This window comes from Scyliorhinus torazame, chromosome 7 (assembly GCF_047496885.1).
Source record: "Scyliorhinus torazame isolate Kashiwa2021f chromosome 7, sScyTor2.1, whole genome shotgun sequence".
Classification (NCBI taxonomy): Eukaryota; Metazoa; Chordata; class Chondrichthyes; order Carcharhiniformes; family Scyliorhinidae; genus Scyliorhinus; species Scyliorhinus torazame.
Genome location: NC_092713.1, coordinates 107,794,519 through 107,822,237, shown reverse-complemented (window position 1 = coordinate 107,822,237; position 27,719 = coordinate 107,794,519). Strand labels below are relative to the sequence as shown.

Sequence of the window (27,719 nt, the reverse complement as noted above, 5' to 3'; positions counted from 1 at the left end):
GTATTCATGACAAACTCACTGGTGACATAGAAGGCGAGTTCAAGGCACATTCATCTTTTCTAGACTCAATATGTTTTTAAAATGCAACACACAAAATGCTGCAAACACACAGCAGGTCAGACAGCATCTGTGGACAGAGGAGAGTTAAGCTGATATTTCAGATGTAGATCCTTTGTCACAACTGGAAGATGTCTTATTATAATAATAACCTTTATTGTCACAAGGAGGCTTGCATTAACACTTCAATGAAGTTGCTGTGAAAAGCCCATAGTCGTTGTAGCGCACAAAGACTCCCGAGAGACGAATAGAGGTGAAGTCGATGAGGCTTTATTAAGCGTGACTCGTTCCCCGCAGTTCAGCAACAGACTGGAGCTGCGGGGAGAATTCCTGGTTCTTATACTCCGCCTTCAGGGCGGAGCTAGAGATTAACAGCCAACTAGGACCCGGGATCTGTCAGCCAATGACATCACGGCTTCACAGTCCCACATGACCCCTAATGCATACTACCACAGTCGTCACACTCCAGTGCCTGTTCGGGTGCACAGTGGGAGAATTCAGAATATCTAATTCACCTAATAGCACGTCTTTTGGGACTTGTGGGAGGAAACCAGAGCACCGGGAGGAAACCCACGCAGACACAAGGAGAATGTGCAGACTCCTCACAGACAGTGACCCAAGCAGGAATCGAACCTGGGACCCTGCCGCCGTGACGCAACTGTGCTAACCACTGTGCTGCCCAACATGAACAATATTGAAAAAGGAACAAAGCAAAGGGAGATGGGAAAAACCACAAAACAGAATGACTTGGAATGTGCTTAGGTAGAAAACAGCAGGGAGTTAAATGGATGAACTTGTGTTAACATGTGATATTGGAGAGATAATTGATAACTGATCTGATATTTCCCAATTTATGCTCCTTCTGAAATTGAAAATTCTGCTTGTAGCAGTGTGGTGGTTATCCCTTTAAGGCAACATAGCAGGTAACCTGGCTAGTGTGACCAATTGGAAGTCAGAACAAGGAATCACCCTGTGATGAGAGAGGCTTTTCGGCAAAGAGATACTTTGCGAGCTGGTTGCAGCCACGAGGCTGCTGTAGAATTCTTAAATAAACACCTTTTGTGTTCACTAAGGAAGACTGTGAAAGTGCATCTTTACATCTGGCGATGAGGATAAATTATCCTGACACTGCTTCTGGTCTGACACCTTTGAGTATCCTGTTTTAATCGAAGTCTGAAAAAAACATACTCACCATAATGCCTCTCTTTGGGTGAATAGGCCCATTTGATTCCTCCATGGAGGACTTGATACAAATCGTCGAGTGCCTTGGGCATTATTTCCAAGCAAACAAAATAGGGGATGAGCTGAAACGCCATGCAACTCTCCGAAGTGTTTTTAAAAATAAATTTAGAGCACTCAATTATTTTTTTTTCCAATTAAGGGGCAATTTAGCATGGCCAATCCACCTAACCAGTACATCTTTGGGCTGTGGGGTGAAACCCATTCGGACACGGGGAGAATGTGCAAACTCCACATGGACAGTGACCCAGGGCCGGGATTCGAACCCGGGTCCTCAGCACCACAGTCCCAGTGCTAACCATGTGCCACGTGCCACCCCAGAATTCCCCTATGTGTTTGTGGAACTCAGACCTGTAATCTTATTCGCAGTCTCACAGCACCAAACACACCCAACCTCAAATTATTTAGTGAGCTTGTGGACTTAGTGAAAGCTCAATTGTAACCTCAACTATTAGTCATACTCCAAAGTTTCAAATTTAATTTGTGGGTGATAGCTCCAGTCGAATCAATAGCAACTTACATTGCTAAACTGAAGCAATTATCGGAGTATCGTGATTTTGAAAACACCGTAAATGACATGTTATGGGATAGGTTAGTCTGTGGTGTGAACAACAATTCTATTCAAAGCAGATTGCTTGCAGAGGTTGACATAAATTTTAAACAAGCAATGGATTTGGGTTTGGGTTTAGAGTCACATGTACCGAGGTACAGTGAAAATTATTGTTCTGCGTACAGTCCAGGCAGATTAAAAAAGCATGGAACATGTGATAGATATGTAAATATATAGACACAGACCTTGGGTGAAGCATATGGAGTGTAGTACTACTTAGTAGACAAGATGTGTGGAGAGATCAGTTCAGTCCATAAGAGGGTCCTTCAGGAGTCTGGCAACAGCGGGGAAGAAGCTGTTTTTAAATCTGTTGGTACGTGCTCTCAGACGTTTGTATCTCCTGCCCAATGGAAGAGGTTGGAAGAGAGAATAACCCGGTGGTAAAGGTCTTTAATTATGCTGCCTGCTTTCCCAAGGCAGTGACCGAGTGGTGTAGACAGAGTCAATAGATGAGAGGTGGGTTCGCGTGATGGTCTGGGCGGTGTTCACAACTCTCTGTAGTTTCTTACGGCCTTGGGCCGAGCAGTTGCCATACCAAGCTGTGATGCAGCCAGATAGGATGTTTTCTATGGTGCATCTGTAAAGGTTGGTGAGAGTCAATGCGGACATGATGAATTTCCTTAGTTTCCTGAGGAAGTATAGGCGCTGTTCTTCTTTCCTGATCACAGTGTCAATGTGGATGGACCAGGGCTGATTGCTGGTGATGTGCATATCTAGGAATTTGAAGCTGACAACCATCTCCACCTTGGCACCATTGATGCAGACAGGGGTGTGTACTATACTTTGCTTCCAGTTCCTAAGTTTTGCTGACGTTGAGGGAGAGATTGTTGTCATTACACCATGCTACTAGGTTCTCTATCTCCCTTCTGTGCTCTGACTCATCGTTGTTTGAGATCTGACCCACTACGGTCCTGTCATCAGCAAACGTGGAGATGGAGTTGGAGCCAAATTTTGCCACACAGTCGTGTGTGAATAGGGAGTATGGTAGGGGGCTAAGTGCGCAGACTTGTGGGGCCCCGGTATTGAGAAATATTGCAGAGGAGGTGCTGTTGTTTATCCTTGCTGATTGTGGTCTATGGGTCAGGACATCAAGGATCCAGTTACAGAGGGAGGGGCCAAGTCCTCAGTTTTGGGGTTTTGATAAAAGCTTGGCTGGGATTATGGTGTTCTTGAAGCAGCTAGGAACCTTGGAACGGAGTAGGGAGTGATTGAAGATGTCCACGAACACACTCATCAGTTGGTCTGTGCAGGATCTGAGTGCACGACTAGGGATTCGGACCCGATGCTTTCCGGAGGTTCACTTTCAAGAAGGTCAATCTGACTTTGGAACTGTGACGGTAGGTATAGGTGTGTCCGAGGCTGCTGGGGCAGTTTACATCAGTTTGTTGGTTTCCTGCTCGAAACGAGCATAGAATGCATTGGGTTCATCGGGGAGTGGTGCGCTGCAAAGCTCTACTTGGCTTTGCTTTGTAGCCTGTTGTGTTGTTCAAATCTTGCCACAACTGACGAGAGTCCGTTTCGTTAGTCTGTGACTCTAGTTTAGTCTGGTATTATCTCTTGGCATCCTTAATGGTTTTGTAGAGGTCGTACCTAGATTTCTTGAATAGGTCAGGGTTGCCTGTCTTAAACGCCTCAGACCTGGCCTTCAGTAGGGAGCAAATCTCTTGATTAAACCATGGTTTCCAGTTGGGGAACGCATGTACTGCCTTCTTTGGCACGCAATCTTCTACAAACTTGCTGATGAAGTCTCTGATGGTGGTGGCATACTCGTTTAGGTTGGCCACTGAGTTCTTGAATATGGACCAGTCCACTGACTCCAAGCAGTCACGTAGAAGTTTTTCTGCTGCCTCAAACCAGCATTGGCGTGCAGAAGGTGGCCATTTGGCCCATCGCGTCTGCATCAGCCCTTGGAAAGAGCACCCCAGTTAATCCCAAGCCTCCACCCTATCCCCGTAACCCCACCTAACCTTTTGTTTGGACACTAAGGACAATTTAGCCTAGCCAATCCACCTAACCCGCACATCTTTGGAATGTGGGAGGAAACCGGAGGACATGGAGGAAACCCACGCAGACACGTGGAGAATGTGCAGACTCCGCACAGACAGTGACCCAAACCGGGAATCGAACCTGGGACCCTGGAGCTGTGAAGCAACTGTGCTAACCACTGTGCTACCGTGCTACCCTTAGCATTGCACGACTTTCTTAACAGGATTCTCCCGCTTAAGTTTCTGCTTGTATGGAGCACTGTCTTGTGGTCTGATTTTCCGAAGTGCGGTCGGGGAATGGATCGGTAGGCGCCCTTGATGTTTGTCTATGGAGATTGTACTGAAGTCATACTGGATAGTGCTGGTAAGTACTGGAGGTAGTACTGATATATATGTATGGAGATAATACTGACTTTGTACTGGAGTAGTACTGGATAGTACTGGAGGTTCTATTCATGTTTGTGTATGGAGATAGTGCCGAAGTAGTACTGGAGATAGTACTGATGTTTGTGTTTGGGGATAGTACTGGACAGTGCTGGAGGTAGTACTGATGTTTGTGTATGGGGATAGTACTGATCAGTACTGGAGATAGTACTGATGTTTGTGTATGGGGATAGTACTGATCAGTACTGGAGATAGTCTTGATGTTTGTGTATGGGGATAGTATTGATCAGTACTGGAGATAGTACTGATGTTTGTGTATGGGGATAGTACTGATCAGTACTGGAGATAGTACTGATGTTTGTGTATGGGGATAGTACTGATCAGTACTGGAGGTAGTACTGATGTTTGTGTTTGGGGATAGTACTGGACAGTGCTGGAGGTAGTACTGATGTTTGTGTTTGGGGATAGTACTGGACAGTGCTGGAGGTAGTACTGATGTTTGTGTATGGAGATAGTACTGATCAGTACTGGAGATAGTCCTGATGTTTGTGTATGGGGATAGTACTGATCAGTACTGGAGGTAGTACTGATGTTTGTGTTTGGGGATAGTACTGGACAGTGCTGGAGGTAGTACTGATGTTTGTGTTTGGGGATAGTACTGGACAGTGCTGGAGGTAGTACTGATGTTTGTGTTTGGGGATAGTACTGGACAGTGCTGGAGGTAGTACTGATGTTTGTGTATGGGGATAGTACTGATCAGTACTGGAGATAGTACTGATGTTTGTGTATGGGGATAGTACTGATCAGTACTGGAGATAATACTGATGTTTGTGTATGGGGATAGTACTGATCAGTACTGGAGATAATACTGATGTTTGTGTATGGAGATAGTACTGATCAGTACTGGAGATAATACTGATGTTTGTGTATGGAGATAGTACTGATCAGTACTGGAGATAGTACTGATGTTTGTGTATGGAGATAGTACTGGACAGTGCTGGAGGTAGTACTGATGTTTGTGTATGGAGATAGTACTGGACAGTGCTGGAGGTAGTACTGATGTTTGTGTATGGGGATAGTACTGATCAGTACTGGAGATAGTACTGATGTTTGTGTATGGGGATAGTACTGATCAGTACTGGAGATAATACTGATGTTTGTGTATGGAGATAGTACTGATCAGTACTGGAGATAGTACTGATGTTTGTGTATGGAGATAGTACTGGACAGTGCTGGAGGTAGTACTGATGTTTGTGTATGGGGATAGTACTGATCAGTACTGGAGATAGTCTTGATGTTTGTGTATGGGGATAGTACTGATCAGTACTGGAGATAGTACTGATGCTTGTATATGGAGATAGTACTGATCAGTACTGGAGATAGTACTGATGTTTGTGTATGGGGATAGTACTGGACAGTGCTGGAGTTAATACTGATGTTTGTGTATGGGGATAGTACTGGACAGTGCTGGAGGTAGTACTGATGTTTGTGTATGGGGATAGTACTGGACAGTGCTGGAGGTAGTACTGATGTTTGTGTTTGGGGATAGTACTGGACAGTGCTGGAGGTAGTACTGATGTTTGTGTTTGGGGATAGTACTGGACAGTGCTGGAGGTAGTACTGATGTTTGTGTATGGAGATAGTACTGGTTTTGTACTGGAGTAATACTGAATAGAACGGGATAGTACTGGAGATTGTACTGATGTTTGTGCATGGAGATAGTACTGGTTTGTACTGGAGTAGTTCCAGAGTGGATAGTACTGGAGGTTTTTAAAAATAAATCTAGAGTTACCCAATTATTCTCTTTTTCCCAATTAAGTGGCAATTTAGTGTAGCCAATCCATCTACCCTGCACATCTTTGGGTTGTGGGGGTGAGACCCACGCAGACACGGGGAGAATGAGTACTGATGTTTGTGTATGGAGATAGTACTGGCCTTTGAACCAGCTGAAAAAGGTGCACAAGAGCTGCAGAGTGCACAAAATGGCGCCGTTCACCAGTTAGAGCGGGAACCTGGAGCCAACCACGGCACTACAACTGCTGAAGCAGCCGCAAAGCAGGAAACAATTTCCGCCACCAACAAAACTAAAAGGTATAGAAGAGGCAATCAGTGAGTAATGCGTAAAGTGAAATATTATCTTTGTGGAGGTAACCACATTCCTGAATCAGTTTGGTTTAAGGAGGCTGAATGTTTTTATTGTCACAAAAGATAAAGCAGTGCAGAGCTCAGTCAAGATCGCCGAGTGATCAATCAACCAAAATGTTACAAGTACACAATGTGGAAGAGCCAAGCATCAGTGATTCTGGTATTCACTCTCGGCTTAATCTAAAAACAAGCAAGATAGACACTAGTTGGCTCCGGGTAAATGAAAAGCCTCTTAAGATGGAAGTGGATACAGGGGCACCAGCCACTGTGATGGGCGAGCATATATTTCAGTACCTAAGAGAGAGAGTCCAACCATTGAACTTGAAGAGAACTTCTGCCAAGTTGAAGACTTATACAAGAGAAATAATAAAAATCAAAGGCACCACAATGGTATCTGTAGGGTATGGACCACAGTCTACCCAGCTCCCAATAATACGAGTGACAGGCAAAAGCCGTGATTGGCATAAAGAAACTAAGTTGCGTTGGGCTGAGATTTCCAAGTGTGGGAAGGGGGACTGCCCAACTGTTTAGAAAATATGAGAGCATCTTCTGTGATGAATTAGGCGAATTCAGAGGGTTACATGCTAAGATTTATGTGGATCCCGAGGCGACTCCCTGATTCTTTAGGGCACAACAGGTACCCAGAGAAAGTGAATACTGAGTTAAACAGGTCGGAAGAACTAGGCATCATCCAGCCAGTTCAGTTCTTGGAATGGTCAGCACCGACAGTCCCCGTATTGAAACCAGACATTTGCAGGATTATAAGCTAACAGTTAATTAGGTTGCCAAGCTGGATAAATAGCCAATCCCGCGAATTGAAGATCTGTATGCAAAGCTGGCAGGAGACCAATCTTACACAAAACTGGATATGAAACATGCATACAAGCAACTCGAATTAGATGATGCTTCCCAGGGGTATGTCACGACAAACACAAACAAAGGCCTATTTCATTACATGCACCTGCCTTTTGGCATGACTTCGGCATGTGTAATATTCCAAAGGACAATGGAGAGCCTGCTACAGGGGCTACCTCGAGTTGTAGTATACCTTGATGATGTCCTTATAACTGGATCGACAGAGGCTAAGCATCTAGCAAACTTAGAAGAGGTGTCAAAGAGGTTTCAGGAGGCTGGAGTTCACCTCAAGAAGGAGCAGTGTACCTTTCAAGCCACTGAGGTGATCTACCTGGGCACTGTGTAGATGCACAAGGATTACACCCCGTGAAAGACAAGGTCAAGATAATAAAGGAGATGCCTGCTCCCACAAACAGAACTGAACTCAAATCACTTTTGGGGATGGTAAAGCACTATGGACGTTTTTTTTACCAAATCTATTAATGATATTGGCCCCTTGCACATTTTGTTAAAGAAACACCATTGTTGGTCTTGGAAGGTTCCCCAGGAGAAAGCTTTCAACAGACTAAAACAATTCTTGCATTCCTCAAATCTGTTAGTTCACTTCAACCTATCTAAAGTACTGATATTGACCTGCAATGCCGCTTCATATGGCGTTGGTGCGAAATCTGCACAGTACAGCGAGGTAAAGGCATGCATCCCACCCCACCCGAAACCCCCCCCCCGCCCTCCGTTCCCACCTCCAAAACTGCTTACACAAGATGGAAAGCTACTGGAGCATGCCAACAGGCACATTGCTGCTGGCACCTGTGCAACCATCCCTGGCAGAAATCAGATGACCAGAGCAGCCTTTCTATATCCCACTCAGCCATAATAATTAATGAGTAACTTTGAATTGGGCAATCAGATTATTCTTCAGTGGCATGGGGGCTGCCCTACACTTGTGATTCAGAAATTTCTAATGGCCTGGAAGTGTTGTCACTCACTGCACTGCTCTCTTGGGGTTGCAGTAATCAGAATCCTCTTTACTGATGAGACTGGCTGAGGGATTATCTTTGCATTGGGCACAGCCTTTCACATTTATGTGCAAACAAAGGTTTTTATAACTCTCCTCAAACATTTCCATGTGATGCTGTTGCACGTCTCCCCTCGTCCATCTCTTGATCCTGCCAAGCAGTTCTCATCAGGACAGTGGCCATTTAGTATTCATTGTATTTAGATTTGATTCCAACCTAATAGGGATGCAGATGTTCACATAATTTGCAAGCAAACTGTTGAAGGAACAAATGTTATTGATCCATGGTTATGAATTTCAAAACTAATTAAAGGATCTTGCCTGATGGTCCAGTGAGTATAAATATGGAATAATTTGCACTTACATGATGCATTTCATAATCTCAGTATGTTCCAATGCATTCCAAAGACAACAGAGCACTTTGCATTTGTGGGAACTGTAATGCAGAGGAACACATACAGCAAGATTGTACAAACAGCATTGAGAAAAATCACCAGGTCTTTTGCCTTTGCAGGTGTTTTATTAAGGGAAAATGTTGGACAGGCCACCAGGAAAGTTCCCTGCTCTTCTCCAAATAGTATCATGGAATCTTTTAAAATGCACAATGCAATGAAAGGTCGATGAGATCCATTTCATATTCATCTAACATCCATTAAGTTTTGATGTCTCTATGGTCCATGGTGAAACAGAAAGACAAGTCAGCTGATGTTTTATAATCCTTTCTGTTGATGACCCATTCTTAACAAAGTGATGTGTGAACTTCACAATGGCTGTGTTTGCCCATTTGTAATTAGTATTTGTTTGATTTTCAGCTCTGTCTGGAGCTGAATACTGCCAGATCACATGATACGCTACAGCCATCTGAAATAGCTTTTGGCATCCACATTTTGAAAATATAGATTTAAAATTTGTAACATCTTTGTGCCTGTACTGGGCTTCATTTTCAAACGCCAAGACCACTGTTCTCTTTACAACTGAGAGGAAAGTCCATAATGTAAAAATTACACGCTTGTTTTTCATCAAATCCGTCCCTTCCTTCTTCGCTATTCCCATCCATTCTGGTGTCAGATGGAAGGCCTACTGTTTGAAAGTTAAAGCCACAATTATGGTTTCTGAGTAACCGTATGTACTGTTTAGGAATGTTGACATAGGAGCTCTGAATCCAACTTGCAATGTAAAACTGTGAATTGGAACCACCTACTGCCCCACCATATTGTACAAACCGTTCCAGATGAAGTGTTGTGACACTCAATTAGCTCCACTCCAAGGCTTTTACAGCCATTTCCAGTTTCTGATGTTACTATATATTTCCAATACTTACCCCCCCCATTTCTGCCTTTAATTTTAATTAGCCCATCAATGACTAAATGAGAAATATATTCATTTTCCCTAGAATTTCAGTTTTTGTCTCTTTTCCAGCCGCCGTGGCAGTTATCCAGACCACAGACGCCCTTGTGAATCCCAACAGAAGGAAGATGTCAGCAACCCCTTTAACTTCTAATTAAACTTAGCTAGCTGAATCTTGCCGTCTCCTTACCTTCATCAGGTCCCTGTGGTGTTCCAGCACACTGCAGGTTGTTTGCCAAGTATCCTGATAACACTCCCATGGATCCACCCTGTGGATACATTAGAAATAGCTTCAGTGGTTATAATAAATTTGAACCAGAGAAACTTAAACTTTGAATGCATGTCTGCATGTGGGTGATGTAACATTTCATTGCAATCACCAGAATTTAATCACCAAAACGCTTTCTTTTTTCCTCCTCCTTTCCTAAGGATAGTATAGAAATAGTACCAATTACATGCTGAATTAAACACCAACACAGAGTGGGAAGGTGCTACTTCTTAAACTAACATATAAAAATGGCATAGTCCTGTCTTTCTCCTGTTGCTATATATAAACAATTTGGACATAATTATAAGGGATTCAAGCTTGACCTTTACCGATGACACAGAAGTAGGAGATAGGAGAAACAGCAGGAAAGACTGTAACAAAACTTAAGAGGAGTCTGTAGCAAAGGAATTTATTTTGGATAAGTGTGAGGTGATACATTTTGGGAGGAAATTTAAGGAATGGGAGTATGGAAGACTACGGCATAGCTAAAGATTCTCTGCAAATTAGAATATAGGTAGATAAAGGTATAAAAAGATCAATAGAATTTTGAATAATCTAGTGGCAATGCAAAATTTCAATGTTACTGAAAAGAGAGACATGTTGCCGAAACTTTTAGATCTTGCACTCATTAGGACAAACAAAAGAATGCCAAATTTCAAATGATCACAACAATTATACTGCAGGAGAAAAGGGTACTGATTGGTTGGTAAGTTGACTCTGATTCACCGAGGCATTGCCATGGGGAAAGAAATGGGGAATTATTATAGGCTCTCCAAGCTCCTAGGTAATCAAAAATGGTGCAAACATATTCCTTTTGTTTGCAGAGAACAGGTTCCTGCATATGAATTAATTTTATTTGTAGTAAGCGTAACTGAGACATGTTACAAGCTCGACTGATTATCTCAAAATAATAGGAGAGGTGAAAGGCTGCTGAAGCAGGCAAGAGAACACAAGGGCACTTTAAAATGGTGGTGCTCTCTGCAGGATTGTAAAAAGTTGTAAGCCCCTCTTGGTCCCAGATGTCAGACAATTGTGAAGCGGCAATGTTCTGCCCATCACATCCCAGCAAGTGAGAGGAGGCGTGATCCCGTGTTACTGGTAGACTCTGGTCTCAGCTGGGAACCTGGCCACTGCCGCATAGATCCCATGGTGGTGGCATAGCATCTCTCTCATAATTGGCTCAATAATGGGCCTAGTTGGCCATCCAACACTGTTTGGCAGGTAGCCTCTGCCTTGCTTACCCGACACCTAGCAAGATTGCTGAGAGGGAGGCATGCATTGGGTGGGTGACTTGACACAGTCTTTTCCAATTTTACTCCAGTTTCCACATACTTCCACATTTACAGGGGGGCAAGGGGAAAATTCATCCCAGTGTGCCACTGGCACAGTGTGGCTTTATGGTCTCACAGGCAATAATTCAGCTGCAAAAAGCTGCAACCGTCAACTAAGGAGATAGAGTAGGGTAGAAATTAATGTTGACATGTTGGCCAAGGCCATAAAGAGAATCTGCAAAAAAATTAAACAAATGGTCCAAATCAAAACCAGTTTAACAAACAATATGAACAAATGACATTGGTTTAGAAGATGTTAAAGAACATTACAATGTTTAATGTTCGTAAAGGACAGCTGGTCCAACTGAAAGATTGTATTTACATTGTGCCTTTCCTACCCTCGGGATATCCCGACAAACATCATAACAATGATTTTTTTTTGAAGTCGAGCCACCATTGTTTGATCGTAGAGTTCTCCAGCTGTTTTTAACATCCCAAGATCCCATAAACAGCAATCTGATTTGGTGTTGTTGATGAAGGAATGAATATTGTCCCGGACCCCAAGAGAATTCTCTGCTCTTGTGTGAAACATGTCATGGGGTCATGTTTATTAACTTGAAAATGTAGATGGAACTTCCATTTGACATGTTATAATAAATATGACACCCTGCCAATTTAGCACTCCCTCACAAAGAACAAAGAACAAAGAACAATATAGCACAGGAACGGGTCCTTCAGCCCTCCAAGCCTGCGCCGACCATGGTACCTGTCTAGACCTAAATCGTCTGCACTTACAGGGTCTGTATCCTTCCATCCCCACCCCATTCATATATTTGTCTAGATGTCCTTTAAAGCCACTATCGTACCTGGTCCCACCACTTCCCCAGGCAGCACATTCCATGGGTGGGATTCTCCGACCCCGCGTCAGGTCGGATAATCGCCGTGGGGGGGGGGGGGGTCGGGGCGGGGGGGGGGGAGTTGCGAATCACGTGATCGGGGTCAGAGAATTGCCACCAATGGTGCCGTTGCAGTCGCCCGCCGAGTTCGGCCGAGCCCCGGCGTCGCCATTCGTGTGTGGTCCTACCTGGCGGGACCTCGGTGTTCATGCGCGAAAATGACATCGCCGGGCGGCGCATGCGCGGGAGCGTTAGCGGCTGCTGACGGCATTCCCGCGCATGCGCAGTGGAGGGAGTCTCTTCCGCCTCCGCCATGGTGGAGACCGTGGCGAAGGCGGAAGGGAAAGAGTGCCCCCACGGCACAGGCCCGCCCGCGCCGCCTTGTCCCGCCGGTAAGGTAGGTGGTTTAATCTACTCCGGCGGGACAGGCATTTTAGCAGCGGGACTTCGGCCCATCCGGGCCAGAGAATCGCGGGGGGGGGGGGGGGGGGGGGGGGGCCGCCAACCGGCACGGCGCGATTCCCGTACCGCCGTATATCCGGTGCCAGGGTGCCCGGGTACTATTGGCAGGTTGCGACAGACACTGCCAGGATTCTGGCAGTGCCAGGGGGCCTGAGTGCCAGGCTGGCACTGCCAAGGTCAGACCCAGAGAGGGCCCTTGCCAGGTGGCAGAGTGTGAGGTGGGCTTCCTGGGGGCCTCACCAAGGTTTGGGAGGGGTCACATAAACGAGTGGGGTGGAGGAAATTGTGGGAATATTCCCAAACGGCGGCCTGATCTGTAAAGAACCTTTCCTGCTGCCGAACTTCAAATACCGCTAAGTGCAGCCTCGGTGGAGAGAATCTCCTCGGCGCCAAAGAAAACGGCAAAGGGCCATTGATAAGCTGGGTGTTTCTCAGCGTTGCAGTCACTGAGAAACACAGCACTAAACATGCCATTCAGCAGACTTTGACTCAACAGTATAGAAGGAGGCCATTCAGCCCATCAAGTCTACGTGAGCTGTAGAAAGAGTATTCTATCTAGTCCCATTCTGCTGCCGTATTCCCTTAACTTTGCAGATACTTTCTTTTCAGATAACAATCCAATTCTATTTTGAGCACCTCGATCGAATTTGGGTGAAAACATTCACACCATTTTTGCACCTTTTGCCAATTATTTTGAATCTGTGCCCTTTTAGTTCTTCTTACTCTCTTGAGTGGGAAAGTGTTTCTTACTATTTATTATTTACTATTCTCACTACTCTATTTAAAAAAAAAAAGTACCCAATTCATTGTTTCCAATTAAGGGGCAATTTTAGTGTGTTCAATCCACCTACCTTGCACATCTTTGGGTCGTGGGAGTGAAACCCATGCAAACACGGGGAGAATGTGCAAACTCCACACGGACAGTGACCCAGAGCTGGGATCGAACCTGGGACCTCGGCGCCGTGAGGCAGCAATGCTAACCACTGCGCCATTTTGCTGCCCTATTCTCACTACTCTTGGCCAATTTTCACAGCCAATCCTTTTCATCCTCTCCTCTCATGAAGTTATTTATTTCTTGTTGGGGTACATTCCAGTGGGCTGCATGTTTGTTCACATGACGATTAGTGAGAGACAGGACATTATTTGATTGTGTGGTGGTGTACAATAGAGCCTGATTCACACACACTACAACGGGGTGCATGAAAATGAAAATCGCTTATTGTCACAAGTAAGCTTCAAATGAAGTTACTGTGAAAAGCCCCTAGTCACCACATTCCAGTGCCTGTTTGGGGAGACTGTTACGGGAATTGAACCCATGCTGCTGGCCTGCCTGAGTCTGCTTTAAAAGGCAGCTATTTAGCCCACTGTGCTAAATCAGCAGGAATGGTGACTTACTTCATGCTCTCAAGCTTGGGGCATTGAGTCACTTACTGAACGTCACAAACATCCTAGCTGAGCTCAACTAACAAATAAAACTGGTGATTGAACCGTGGACTGTTCTGGGTATGCGGGATTTTTAATGGCAATTTATTAGATGTTGTAGTCCCTGCTTCACGTACACATGGGAAAAAAATTGTTTAGTTACTAATTCAATAAGTTAGGTGCCGAAAGCTCAATTCCCACCCAAAAATCCATTCAACATAAATCATTTTGCACACAATTAGGAAATCACCAAAGGCCTCATAATTCTCAGTAGCTGTCTGCACCCTATAAATTGCCTTGTTAATTTAAAGATTATCTTCCCTCTCTTCAGATACAAAGCAAAATAAGCAATAAATTATTTCAGAATAGTCAAGTTAAAAATCACCCTAAAACCTTTGCACTCAGGCCAAATAGAGCAGATGCAGCCAAACAATTGATAACATCAAAATGTTCTTAGGTGCAATTTGTGCAGGCACCTCTTTATAAAGTAAAAAATCAGCATACATTCATGAAAGAGTATTACTTAGTTTCAAAAAAGGTAAAAAGAGTAGCGTCTGCAGCTCATCATCTATTCAAAAAGAATCAACTCCAGTAGAGCACCGTTCTAATATTGATAAGACAATTCAGCTCCAGGCACACTGGGTCCAGTCTGTTCTTTAAATTGAAAAGAAGCAAAATTCACCAGACTCAAGCAATATTTAATGGGATCCAGCCTAAACCAGTTACCCTGACAGAATACCAATGGATTTTATATGGTATTGCCTATGGCAAGTTGAAGGATATGTTGTTTTATAATGATAATGATGTGAGACTGTGTTAACACGCAATGCATTATTATGTAATAGGTAAGGAATGTGTATGTCTTGGTGGCCTTTTCCAGATGGTCATAAAAAGGATGTTTTGGGGCTGTTTCTAGGGAGGATTTGTATTTATATGGCCTATTGTTAGAGGCCACAAAGTCTAACTTCAAGATAAATATGATCAACTGCTCCCTCGGGAAAGTATTGTAAATAAGCACATCCTAGGCTAATTAGGGCTAAATAGTTGTTCAGCTTTGTTTGCTAGTTTCTGTTAGCTGCTATGTTGACTATAATTGTGATTTATCTCATTTTTTAAATAAATAAAGGTGATATTTGAGTTGGCGACACAAGTGATTAATTTTTTTAAAGTATGGCCAAACCTCCCGTGGCACTGCTTATGGAGTGAAATGTACGGTCCGTCTCCTCCAGCCTCATCTCCAACATTAAATGTGAGGAGCTCATGAACTTCTTTGCCTTTGTGAACTTTGGACCAGCTGTCTCTGCTATGTCCCTTCCTTCCACTAGCCCACCAACCAGGCTTCCTCCAAGGTTCACCACTGTCCGAGGCCTCAAATCACATCTTCCTCTAGTTTCTCCTCTATCTCTCCTTATGCTCTTTCTAAGCTCGTCCTGTCAATGAGACCCACCTCCTGCTCCCTCAACCTTATTCCAACTACAGAATTTTAACAGAACTAGACAGAGTAGATGCAGAAAGGATGTTCTCGATATTGGGGGAATCCAGAACCAGGGATTTTCATCTAAGGATATGGGGTAAACCATTTAAGACTAAGGTGAGGAGAAATTCCTTCATTCAGAGAGTGGTGAGCCTGTGGAATTTGTTAACACAGAAAGCAGTTGAGGCCAAATCATTGTATGTATTCAAGAAGGAATTACATATAGCTCTTGGGACCAAACAAATCAAAGGATTTGGGGGAAAGCGGGTACAGGTTATTGAGTTGGATGATCAGCCATGATTATAATGGATGGTGGAGCAGGCTTGAAGGATTGAATGGCTTCCTTCTGCTCCTATTTTCTATGTTTCTATATTTTTATATTTCTAAACCGCTGATCACTCAACTTCCCTTCTTGGTCCCCACATTAGCCGATATTGCAAACAATTCTCTTCTTTCAGGTGGTGTCCCACTCTCCTTACTTTCAATCTGCAGCCATCAGCCCCTCTGCTAAAAAAGCAACCCTTGACTCCACCATTTTTGCAAACTACCAACCCATCTACAGCCTCCCATTCCTCACCAAAGTCACTGAACATGTTGTTGCCTCAAAAATCTGTGCCCTATTTTTTGGGGACTCCATGTTTGAATCCTCACATCTGATTCCCGTCCCTGCCACATCTCTGAAACATCTCCTATCAAAGCCATATCCTATGTGACTGTGATAAAGGTAAACGATTCCTCCTCATCCTCTTGACTTGTCTGCAGCATTTGACATGGTTCCCCACGCCATCCTCCTCCAAAGGTTCTTCACTGTCCTCCAGCTGGGTGGGGCTGCTCTCACCTGGTTCCATTCTTTCCACCTAATCACAGCCCGAGTATCATTTGTAATGGCTTCTCTTGCTGCTTCCACACTGTTACCTCACCTCGAGTAAAGAATCTACCCTTCGTCCCATCAATGACAATGACATCATCCAAAAGCACAACGTTAGTTTTCACATGTACGCTGCTGACACTCAGCTCTATTCACCGCCACCTTTCTCGACCCCTCCATTGTTATTAAATTACCAGATTGCTTATCCAACATCCAATACTCGATGAGCAGAAATTTCTTCCTATTGGACATTGAGAAGACTGAAGCCACTGCTTTTGGGTCCAAACTCCATAACTCCGTTCCAGACTCCAACTCACTCCCTCACAACAGCCTGAGATTAAGTCAATCTGTTTGCAAGCTCGGTGTTATATTTGACTTGGAGATGATCTTCCGACTTCATGTTCGTTTCATCATTAGGGCCACCTATTTGTACCTCTGTAACAATGTCTGATTTTGCCCCTCATCCATGCCTTCATTACCTATAGGCCCAACCGTGGGCAGCCTGGTGGCACAGTGTGGGCAACACGGTATCACAGTGGTTAGCTCCAGGTTCCCAGGTTCAATTATCAGCTTGGGCCACCATCTGTGCTGAGTTTGCACTTTCGCCCCGTGTCTGCGTGGGTTTCCTCCGGGTGCTCCGGTTTCCTCCCACAGTCCAAAGATGTGCAGGTTAGGTGGATTGGCCATGCGAAATTGCCCTTAGTGTCCAAAAAGGTGGTGTGGGGTTACGGGGATAGGGTGAAGGTGTGGGCTTAGGTAGGGTGCTCTTTCCAAGGGCCAGTGCAGACTCGATGGGCCGAATGGCCCCCTTTTGCACTGTAAATTCTATGATAATTACACTTAAGGCAATCCAAAATCCTGTTGTCTGTGTCCTAACTTGCCTCAAGTCTTGCTCACCTATCACTGGGTGAAATTCTCCGCCTGCGACGCGGTTCACGATCGGGCGGAGAATCGGATGTCCAGCTAAAATCGAGGTTCACACCCGGGTCCGAATCGATTGGCAAAACCGTGCTGGTGGCGAGAGCGAGGTTTTCGGCCCACACCGGCGCCGACATGCAAAACCGGTATTGCATCCATTTACATGTCATCACCGGGTTGGATCCAGTATGCTCCGGACCTACGCGATGCTCCACCCCTCTCAGGCGGAAGTCACGTGGGCGTGTTTACTACAGGTATTTACAAACGGGGACTGGGCTGAGGGGGAGAGAGAAGCTAAGCTAAGTTTTAAAAAGTGTTAGAAACTGTAGAGCTTGCTGGCAGTCACTGCTAGAGCCAGGGGGAGTAGCGGTGAGTGACATGCTGACAGCACCGTAGATTCAGGGTGTCCCCCTCGGGATCGGGGTGGCCTGGCTCAGACCGCCATTGCTGCAGTAATTGTTTTAAACACACCCATTTGGTAAAAGTTACAGACCCCTGACTGCTCACTCTGCTGACTGCTCACTGTCCTGTAAATGTTCACAGAGCCTCTGGTCTTTTGGGAGCCCACCCAGGCCGCCCCTCCGGAAACCCTCATCCCCCAGCAGTATCACCAACGTGGGCGTGACCAAGCGCAAACAGTGACAGACCAGGTGCTGGCACTCCACAGTGCCCTCAACAGAAGCACTGCCCCACTGGAGGGGAAGCAGGGGAATAGCAGAGCTCACCCCAAACAAATGACACATGCACTGTGGCCTTGGCACCTTCCCGCCCCACTGCCCCTCTCAGGGCAGAGGCCTCATCAGTGCTAATATCAGATAGCCCACTCGTCAGGGCCACCAGCTGCCTCCCAGCCCTGCCTGCTCACTGCACCCCTGGTCCTACCCAACCTTCTCCCGGTCAGCTTGTCACAACTTGTGTGTCAAATCCAGGACCCACATACACTACAGCTATGCTCCCAGCAGACGCACACTTCCCTCACTCACCCCTATCTGGAGGACCTGCCTACAAACAGGCCTCTAAGCATGGAGGTGATTGGTGGCACACGCTGACCCTCTCCACTGCACAGCCAAGTGCCAGACTGCTGGCGAGATAAGACACTGCACACTTGATGAGGACACCCACAGTAGACCGCACTGGGGAGACAGGACAGGGACCACAGAGACTATTGCTGACACGGGTTGCAGCAGCCTCCGGTACCCCTATTGACAGGGAGGTGTGGCGAGGATAGAGACGCCCCGGTGCCACTCACTGCTGGGGACAGGGGTGCAGTGTGGAAGGCAACATATTGGGGGGGTAGGGGTTGAGGGGTGCGGTGGGTTTGGAGGGAGCAGGTGGAGGGCAGAGCTGAAGTGCAACTCAGGGTCACCATGTTGTCTGTTAGATTTGGATGGGCAAGAGGATACTCAGTTTGCTCACATGTCTTCTCTTTTCCCCCCTGAAGTGAATGAATTTCAAAGTACAGCCATGAAAGCTTGCTATCTAGCTGGCCGCAGCGGCCTTGTGGGCACATGGAGGTTGGAGGCACACAGCCTGTTCGGGGTGACCCTGCACTTGCGGAGCCTGACCCAGAAGAGCAGGGGCCAGCCAGAGAGGCTGGAGAGACGGCCGTCCAACAGACCGAGGAGGAGGTGCCACATCACGCCATGTTATACCGTCAGCACCTGTCCTTCAAGGACCTGCCGGACCGTGCCACCAAAGCATCCAGTTATCCAGGGAGACCGTGTGATACCTTTGTCAGATGGTGATGCACCTGACACCACGGGAGTTTGGGGGAGGACGCCTGCTCCTGGTGGCCCTGAACGTTTTTGCCTCTGGTCTTTCCAGGCGGCAAGTGGGGGCCTGTCTGGGATATTGCAGACAACCATGCACAGGTGAATCCGTGCTGTGATGGATGCCCTATTTGCCCAGGCAGCAGACTGTATATACTTCGATCTGGACCAAGCCCACCAGGATGCCCAGGCAGCAGGATTTGGCGCCATCACTGGCAAGCCAAAGGTCCAGGGGGTGATAAATGGGACATATTTCCCCCTATGAGCACCTACAAGCTCATCAAGGGGCTCGCTTCATTAATAGGAATGGTGTCCACTCTCTGAAGGTGCAGTTGGTTTGTAACTATCAGCTGCATGTTATGCAGCATGGGGCAGCACAGTAGCACAGTGGTTAGCACAGTTGCTTCACAGCTCCAGGGTCCCAGGCTCGATTCCCGGCTTGGGTCACTGTCTGTGCGGAGTCTGCACGTTCTCCCCGTGTCTGCGTGGGTTTCCTCCGGGTGCTCCGGTTTCCTCCCACAGTCCAAAGATATGCAGGTTAGGTGGATTGGCCATGCTAAATTGCCCTTAGTGTCCAAAAAGGTTAGGTGGGTAACAGGGATAGGTTCGAAGTGTGGGCTTAAGTAGGGTGCTCCTTCCAAGGGCCGGTGCAGACTCGATGGGCCGAATGGCCTCCTTCTGCACTGTAAATTGTATGATTCTATGCGTCCGATACCCAGGCAGCACCCACGACTCTCACATCCTGGCGCAATCTCAGGTTCCCAGCCCTTCGAGGTGAGAGGTTCACTTTTTGGTGATAAGGGTTACCCACTGAGGCCTTGGCTAACGATGCCTGTCCGCACGTCCCAGACCAATGTGCAGACCCGTTATAACGACGCCTAGGAGCATCATCGAGCTGTGCATCGGTGTGCTAAAGATGTGTTCCGATGCCTGGACCACTTCAGTGGGGTGATCCAATATAGCTCCAGGAGGGTGTCAAGCACTGTGATCTGCTGTGTCCTGCACAACATTGTGCAGCAGAGGGGGGACATTCTGGAGGAGGAGGAAAAATGGCAGGCCTCATCCGACGAGGAGGATGGCCAGGGCAAACCAGTCATGGAGTTCGGACTGGCATGGCAGGTCGCCCAACGTGTGCTCCAGGCCTGCAGCACACGGGGAACCTCATCACTTCCAGATTTTCCAACTAGGAGGCCTGGCGACCAGCACCTCCGCGGCCCTTTCCCACCTCTCCATACTCTCTGCTATCACCTCCCCCCCACCCCTTCCCAGTGGAGCCCCCTTCCACATAGCCACTCACATCCTCCCCTGACCCTCCTCCCTTCACTCCATCCCACCACACCAGCTCCCTCTCACCTGCTCCCTCTCCCCGTCCCCCTCCGAGGGTCCTACCAGCATCACTACAGGGTGTTGGCCCCGGGCAGGCTGTATCAGCGGGTCTTGTCCACAGAATGGGGGTTGATGACAACTCACTGTGAGATGAGCTCTGGTGTTCCTGACCATTTGCCTTCAGGATAACATTCCACTGTCTGTCCAGGTGATCCCTGCATGTGTGCTGGCCAATCCATCTCATGGGCCCCTTTCGGGAGTGTGGGGGTGATGGGGGAGTGGGCGGGGGGCGTTTTGGTGCATAAGTGTTTAATTGTGACTATTTACAGTATTGTGCCCTGACACCTACCTCTAACCTATGTGCCACACCTGTGCCAACTTAACTGGTGTCTAACTTCCTTTCTTACAAGCTCTATCGCTCCTTCTTGGTGTGACCCCAGACAGCACATCAGACAGGGAGGCGGCCTGCTGCATGTCCGCCTTCTGACCCAAGGTGCCTTTGGCGGGCCTGGACCCGGATGGTCCCAGCTGACGTTCGGGTGCCAAAAGGCGACAAGGTGCCACTCTGCTTTGCCTGCTTCCCGTCAGATGCGCCAGTGTCAGGTGGGGGGTGGGGGGGTTCAGAAGCACTGAGGCGTCCCTGCACCTCCCCTGTGGACGGCACTGGCATGTGCCCCAACTCTTCCCCCTCCCTCAGGATGCTTGATGGCCCTGGGCTATTGCATGGGATTGAGGTGAGGTCGGAGTAAGCTCCAGAGGCTCCACCATCAGCTGGCGCTGCCAGCTCCTGTTCTCATCTGAGCCATGGTCATGATGCCCTCAACCACGAAGCACTGAGACTGGGACATGTTCGTCAGCGAGTGAGACATGTCCCTCACTGCTTCGGGTATATCCCTCTGCGCCTTGGTCATGTCCTTCTGGGACTGTGCAAGGTCCCTTTGTGCCTGGCCCACAGCCAGCACCCGGCCAATGCTCTCGACTGTGACTGAGCTAAGCTCTGGAGTGCTGCAGCAATGTACAGCTGGGCCCGGTACATATCTGCCTGGGTCTGGGCTCTGCTGTCCGGAGCCCCAGCCATCGACCGCAAGTGTGCCTCAAGCCTTGGATGTCTTGACTCAAGGCAGTGGCTTTTTCACCCAGGGCTTCCATTGTGGGTGCCAGCTTTTGGTTTTGGCCTGGGTACCACGCTTTGTCGGCACCATATCCTGCACCTGAATGTGGTTGGACTCCATCAGCTGGCTCACTTGGTTGTTCCATTCCGACCACCACCTGGGAGGTAGCCCTCTCTTCCACCTCCCCGGCTAGCTGCATCACCCTCTGCTCGGTCACCTGAAGCCCGGCTCACCTCCTTCACATGTCTCCTGCTCCTGGCGATTATGGGACGTATTTTCCTGTACATGGTGAAGTGCATGGATGCAGGTTACACAGGGGTTCTGTAGCGGTGGCCTGTGTATACAAGGCAACTGGCCAAAGAGGACAATACAGATGTTGGGGTTTGGTGCAGCGTGGGATGCAAGGGGGATGCAGGCAGATGGGTTTTGATTGGCCTCTAGAGGGAGCTGGGGTGGTGGGTGAGGAGTAGGGGAGGGATCAATGCCGGGGGCATAGAGGTGGCGACTCACCCGAGCTGACCTAAGGAGGTCATTCATCTTTTTCGGCCACTGCAAGCTGGTTCGCCTGGTGAGGCTCACAGCATTCATCGCCTCTGCCACCTCTGCCCAGGCCCAATTGACATCCGCAGGCAGTAGCTTCCTGCCCACCCTGGAGAAGAGGATGTCCCGCCTCTCCTCTGCCGCATCCGATATTCTGTCCAGCTCTGCATCCGTGAACCGGGGGGCAGTTCTTCACGAGACCATGTTCTTGGCTGGAATGAGAGTTTGTGGGGAGTGGAGTGCTTATAAGCAGCTTCCACTTGTCAAGTTCTCCAGCGCACATTCTGGTGAATCTGATGCCGGCGGTAATTAGAATTGCTCTAGATTCACATGGGCAGACTGGTGGCCCATTAGCATGCCCTGAATGGCTCCAGAACTAGCGCCCCCAATGGGAACGCGGACCCTATACAATTCAGTCCCGGCGTCTCTCAAACGGAAAACGTCACCTCCCAGTCAAACAACATCTTCATTAAAAAATGTTCATCCTTGTTGTCAATTCTCTCCATGTCCTTACCCTTCCACATGTCTATAATCTGTTTGGAGGTGAAGGTAGTGCAGTGGTAATGTCATTAGACTAGAACACCAAGGAGCACAGATTCCAATTCCACCACAGCAGCTGGAGGAATGTTAAATTGAATTAATAATGAACTGGAATTGAAAGTTTGTCTTAGTAATGGTGGCTGTGGAACAATTATCGACTGTTGTATAAACCCATCTGGTTCACAAATATATTTTATTGAAGGAAATCTGTCATCCTGACTTCATGCCCACAGCGATGTGGTTGACCCTAAACTGCCCGCTGGAGTTACCTAGCAAGCCACTAAATTCAAGGACAATTTATGGTGAGGAACAAATGCTGTTAGTGTGCTCACATTCCCTGAAAAGAATTTTAAAATTGGCATTCATCTAAATCTGACTTCTTGAGCACCCCTGATAGAACATAGAACATAGAACGATACAGCGCAGTACAGGCCCTTCAGCCCACGATGTTGCACCGAAACAAAAGCCATCTAACCTACACTATGCCATTATCATCCATATGTTTATCCAATAAACTTTTAAATGCCCTCAATGTTGGCGAATTCACTACTGTTGCAGGTAGGGCATTCCACGGCCTCACCACTCTTTGCGTAAAGAACCTACCTCTGACCTCTGTCCTATATCTATTACCCCTCAGTTTAAAGCTATGTCCCCTCGTGCCAGCCATTTCCATCCGCGGGAGAAGGCTCTCACTGTCCACCCTATCTAACCCCCTGATCATTTTGTATGCCTCTATTAAGTCTCCTCTTAACCTTTTTCTCTCCAACGAAAACAACCTCAAGTCCATCAGCCTTTCCTCATAAGATTTTCCCTCCATACCAGGCAACATCCTGGTAAATCTCCTCTGCACCCGCTCCAAAGCCTCCACGTCCTTCCTATAATGCGGTGACCAGAACTGTACGCAATACTCCAAATGCGGCCGTACCAGAGTTTTGTACAGCTGCAACATGACCTCCTGACTCCGGAACTCAATCCCTCTACCAATAAAGGCCAACACTCCATAGGCCTTCTTCACAACCCTATCAACCTGGGTGGCAACTTTCAGGGATCTATGTACATGGACACCTAGATCCCTCTGCTCATCCACACTTCCAAGAACTTTACCATTAGCCAAATATTCTGCATTCCTGTTATTCCTTCCAAAGTGAATCACCTCACACTTCTCTACATTAAACTCCATTTGCCAGCTCTCAGCCCAGCTCTGCAGCTTATCTATGTCCCTCTGTAACCTGCTACATCCTTCCACACTGTCGACAACACCACCGACTTTAGTGTCGTCTGCAAATTTACTCACCCACCCTTCTGCGCCTTCCTCTAGGTCATTGATAAAAATGACAAACAGCAACGGCCCCAGAGCAAATCCTTGTGGTACGCCACTTGTAACTGAACTCCATTCTGAACATTTCCCATCAACCACCACCCTCTGTCTTCTTTCAGCTAGCCAATTTATGATCCACATCTCTAAATCACCCTCAATCCCCAGCCTCTGTATTTTCTGCAATAGCCTACCGTGGGGAACCTTATCAAACGCTTTACTGAAATCCATATACACCACATCAACTGCTCTGCCCTCGTCTACCTGTTCAGTCACCTTCTCAAAGAACTCGATAAGGTTTGTGAGGCATGACCTACCCTTTACAAAGCCATGCTGACTATCCCTGATCATATTATTCCTATCTAGATGATTATAAATCTTGTCTCTTATAATCCCCTCCAAGACTTTACCCACTACAGACGTGAGGCTCACTGGTCTATAGTTGCCGGGGTTGTCTCTGCTCCCCTTTTTGAATGAAGGGACCACATTTGCTATCCTCCAATCCTCTGGCACTATTCCTGTAGCCAATGATGACATAAAAATCAAAGCCAAAGGTCCAGAAATCTCTTCCCTGGCCTCCCAGAGAATCCTAGGATAAATCCCATCAAGCCCTGGGGACTTATCTATTTTCAGCCTGTCCAGAATTGCCAACACCTCTTCCCTACGTACCTCAATGCCATCTATTCTAATAGACTGGGTCTCAGCATTCTCCTCCACAACATTATCTTTTTCCTGAGTGAATACTGACGAAAAATATTCATTTAGTATCTCGCCTATCTCTTCAGACTCCACACACAACTTCGCATCCCTGTCCTTGACTGGTCCTACTCTTACCCTAGTCATTCGCTCATTCCTGACATACCTATAGAAAGATTTTGGGTTTTCCTTGATCCTACCTGCCAAATACTTCTCATGTCCCCTCCTTGCTCGTCTTAGCTCTCTCTTTAGATCCTTCCTCGCTACCTTGTAACTATCCATCGCCCCAACTGAAACTTCACACCTCATCTTCACATAGGCCTCCTTCTTACTCTTAACAAGAGATTCCACTTCTTTGGTAAACCACGGTTCCCTCGCTCTACGCCTTCCTCCCTGCCTGACCGGTACGTACTTATCAAGAACACGCAGTAGCTGATCCTTGAACAAGCTCCACTTATCCAGTGTGCCCAATACTGGGAGCCTACATCTCCAACCTATCCCCCCCAAGTCACGTCTAATGGCATCATAATTGGCCTTCCCCCAGCTATAACTCTTGCCCTGCAGTGTATACTTATCCCTTTCCATCACTAACGTAAACGTCACCGAATTGTGGTCACTGTCCCCAAAGTGTTCTCCTACCTCCAAATCCAACACCTGGCCAGGTTCATTACCCAAAACCAAATCCAACGTGGCCTCGCCTCTTGTTGGCCTGTCAACATATTGTGTCAGGAAACACTCCTGCACACACTGTACAGAAAATGACCCATCTAATGTACTCGAACTATATCTTTTCCAGTCAATATTTGGAAAGTTAAAGTCTCCCATAATAACTACCCTGTTACTTTCGCTCTTATCCAAGATCATCCTCGCCATCCTTTCCTCTACATCCCTAGAACTATTTGGAGGCCTATAGAAAACTCCCAACAGGGTGACCTCTCCTTTCCTGTTTCTAACCTCAGCCCATACTACCTCGGAAGATGAGTCCCCATCTAGCATCCTCTCCGCCACCGTAATACTGCTTTTGACTAGCAGCGCCACACCTCCCCCTCTTTTGCCTCCTTCTCTAAGCTTACTAAAACACCTAAACCCCGGAACCTGCAACATCCATTCCTATCCCTGCTCTATCCATGTCTCCGAAATGGCCACAACATCGAAGTCCCAGGTACCAACCCATGCTGCCAGTTCCCCTACCTTATTTTGTATACTCCTGGCATTGAAGTAGACGCACTTCAAACCACCTACCTGAAAACTGCCCCCCTCCTGCGACGTCAAATCTGTGCTCCTGACCTCTATACTCTCATTCTCCCGTACCCTAAAACTACAATCCAGGTTCTCATGCCCCTGCTGCATTAGTTTAAACCCCCCCAAAGAGCACTAACAAATCTCCCCCCCAGGATATTTGTGCCCCTCAGGTTCAGATGTAGACCATCCTGTCTGTAGAGGTCCCACCTTCCCCAGAAAGAGCCCCAGTTATCCAGAAATCTGAATCCCTCCTGCCTGCACCATCCCTGTAGCCACGTGTTTAATTGCTCTCTCTCCCTATTCCTCATCTCATTATCACGTGGCACGGGCAACAACCCAGAGATAACAACTCTGTTTGTTCTAGTTCTGAGCTTCCATCCTAGCTCCCTGAAAGCCTGCCTGACATCCTTGTCCCCTTTCCTACCTATGTCGTTAGTGCCAATGTGGACCACGACTTGGGGCTGCTCCCCCTCCCCCTTAAGGACCCGGAAAACACGATCCGAGACATCACGTACTCTTGCACCTGGGAGGCAACATACCAAACGTGAGTCTCTCACGCTCCCACAAAATCTCCTATCTGTGCCCCTGACTATCGAGTCCCCAATTACTAATGCTCTGCTCCTCTCCCCCCTCCCCTTCTGAGCAACAGGGACAGACTCCGTGCCAGAGGCCCGTACCCCATGGCTTACCCCTGGTAAGTCCCCCCCCCCACAAGTATCCAAAGCGGTATACTTGTTTCTCAGGGGAACGGCCGCAGGGGATCCCTGCACTGACTGCTTCTTCCCAGTCCCTCTTACAGTTACCCATCCATCTCCAATCTTTGGTGTAACTAATTCCCTGAAGCTGCTATCTATGACCCCCTCTGCCTCCCGAATGATCCGAGAATGATCTTAACCATTCATCATTGGTGTCCACACTTTCAGTTTCCAAGGTTCGAATTCCCTCCCTGAAGCTCTCACAATGTCTACCTCCCTTTACTCCTTTAAAACACTCTGTAAAATAATCTTTTAATGTCACAAGTAGACTTACATTAACACTGCAATGAAGGTACTGTGAAAATCCCCTAGTCGCCATTTCCGGCACCTGTTCGGGTACACATAGGGAGAATTCAGATTGTCCAATTCACCTAACAAGCACGTCTTTCAGGACTTGTGGGAAGAAACCAGAGCACCCGGAGGAAACCCATGCACACACGAGGAGAACGTGCAGACTCCTCACAGACAGTGACCCAAACCAGGAATTGAACTGTGGTCCCTGGTGCACCACCTCCCTTCCCACCCCCCACCTCACCTCACTCACCACCTCTCTCCCCATCCTCACTTCCCACTCACCACCTCCCTCTCATTCCCTCCCCTCCCACTCGCCATCGCCTACCTGGCCTCTCACCAACCTGTTTGCCCACTCTCCCAATGTCTTGACACTTTCCTCTTGCCCCTCATCACCACCCACTCGCCGACTTCCTCCTGGACCCATCAGTGAGTGTGGCAGTGATCAGGTTGCCAAGGTGTCTGGTGGGAGGCAGCGAAGGGTAGGGGAAGGGCCAGGAGGAATACAATGAGTGGGGCAGTGAAATGTTCGGAAAAGGATGGTGAACAGGATGGTGAGGATTTGGGTGAATAGGGTGGACACCAAAAGGAGTGGGGGAAAGTGATGAGCGTGATAGAGTGAGAACTGTGTTGTGTGGTCTGTCTTTGTTCAATCTGCGCCATCTTCGATGCTGGCAGCTGTCTGGGACGTCACTGGCAATGACTGTGTCTTCCACAACTGCAGCATCAGCAACCACAGCCTTCCCAATTTACCAATAAACTTTTCTTAAAAGACAATCAATGTGCATCTGACCTCAGGTCAGCTTATGTTCTGAGCCAAGAAACACCTAGTGGTCTAACAAAGGACAATCGGAGACATATTCTCTGCATCTGGAAGAAGAAAACTTCCTTAAGAAAGCATCAATCTTTTGTTCCCC

The 27,719-nt window shown here is 47.4% G+C and overlaps 1 protein-coding gene across 1 annotated transcript in view; it reads right to left on the bottom strand.

Annotated features, from left to right (window-relative positions):
- nmnat2 (nicotinamide nucleotide adenylyltransferase 2) overlaps positions 1-27,719 on the bottom strand; it is a 472,861-nt gene that overhangs the window by 90,145 nt on the left and 354,997 nt on the right. Inside the window, exon 4 of the mRNA XM_072511235.1 lies at positions 9,828-9,906. Coding sequence (XP_072367336.1) covers positions 9,828-9,906 — 79 coding nt within the window. The remainder of the gene's footprint in view (positions 1-9,827; positions 9,907-27,719) is intronic.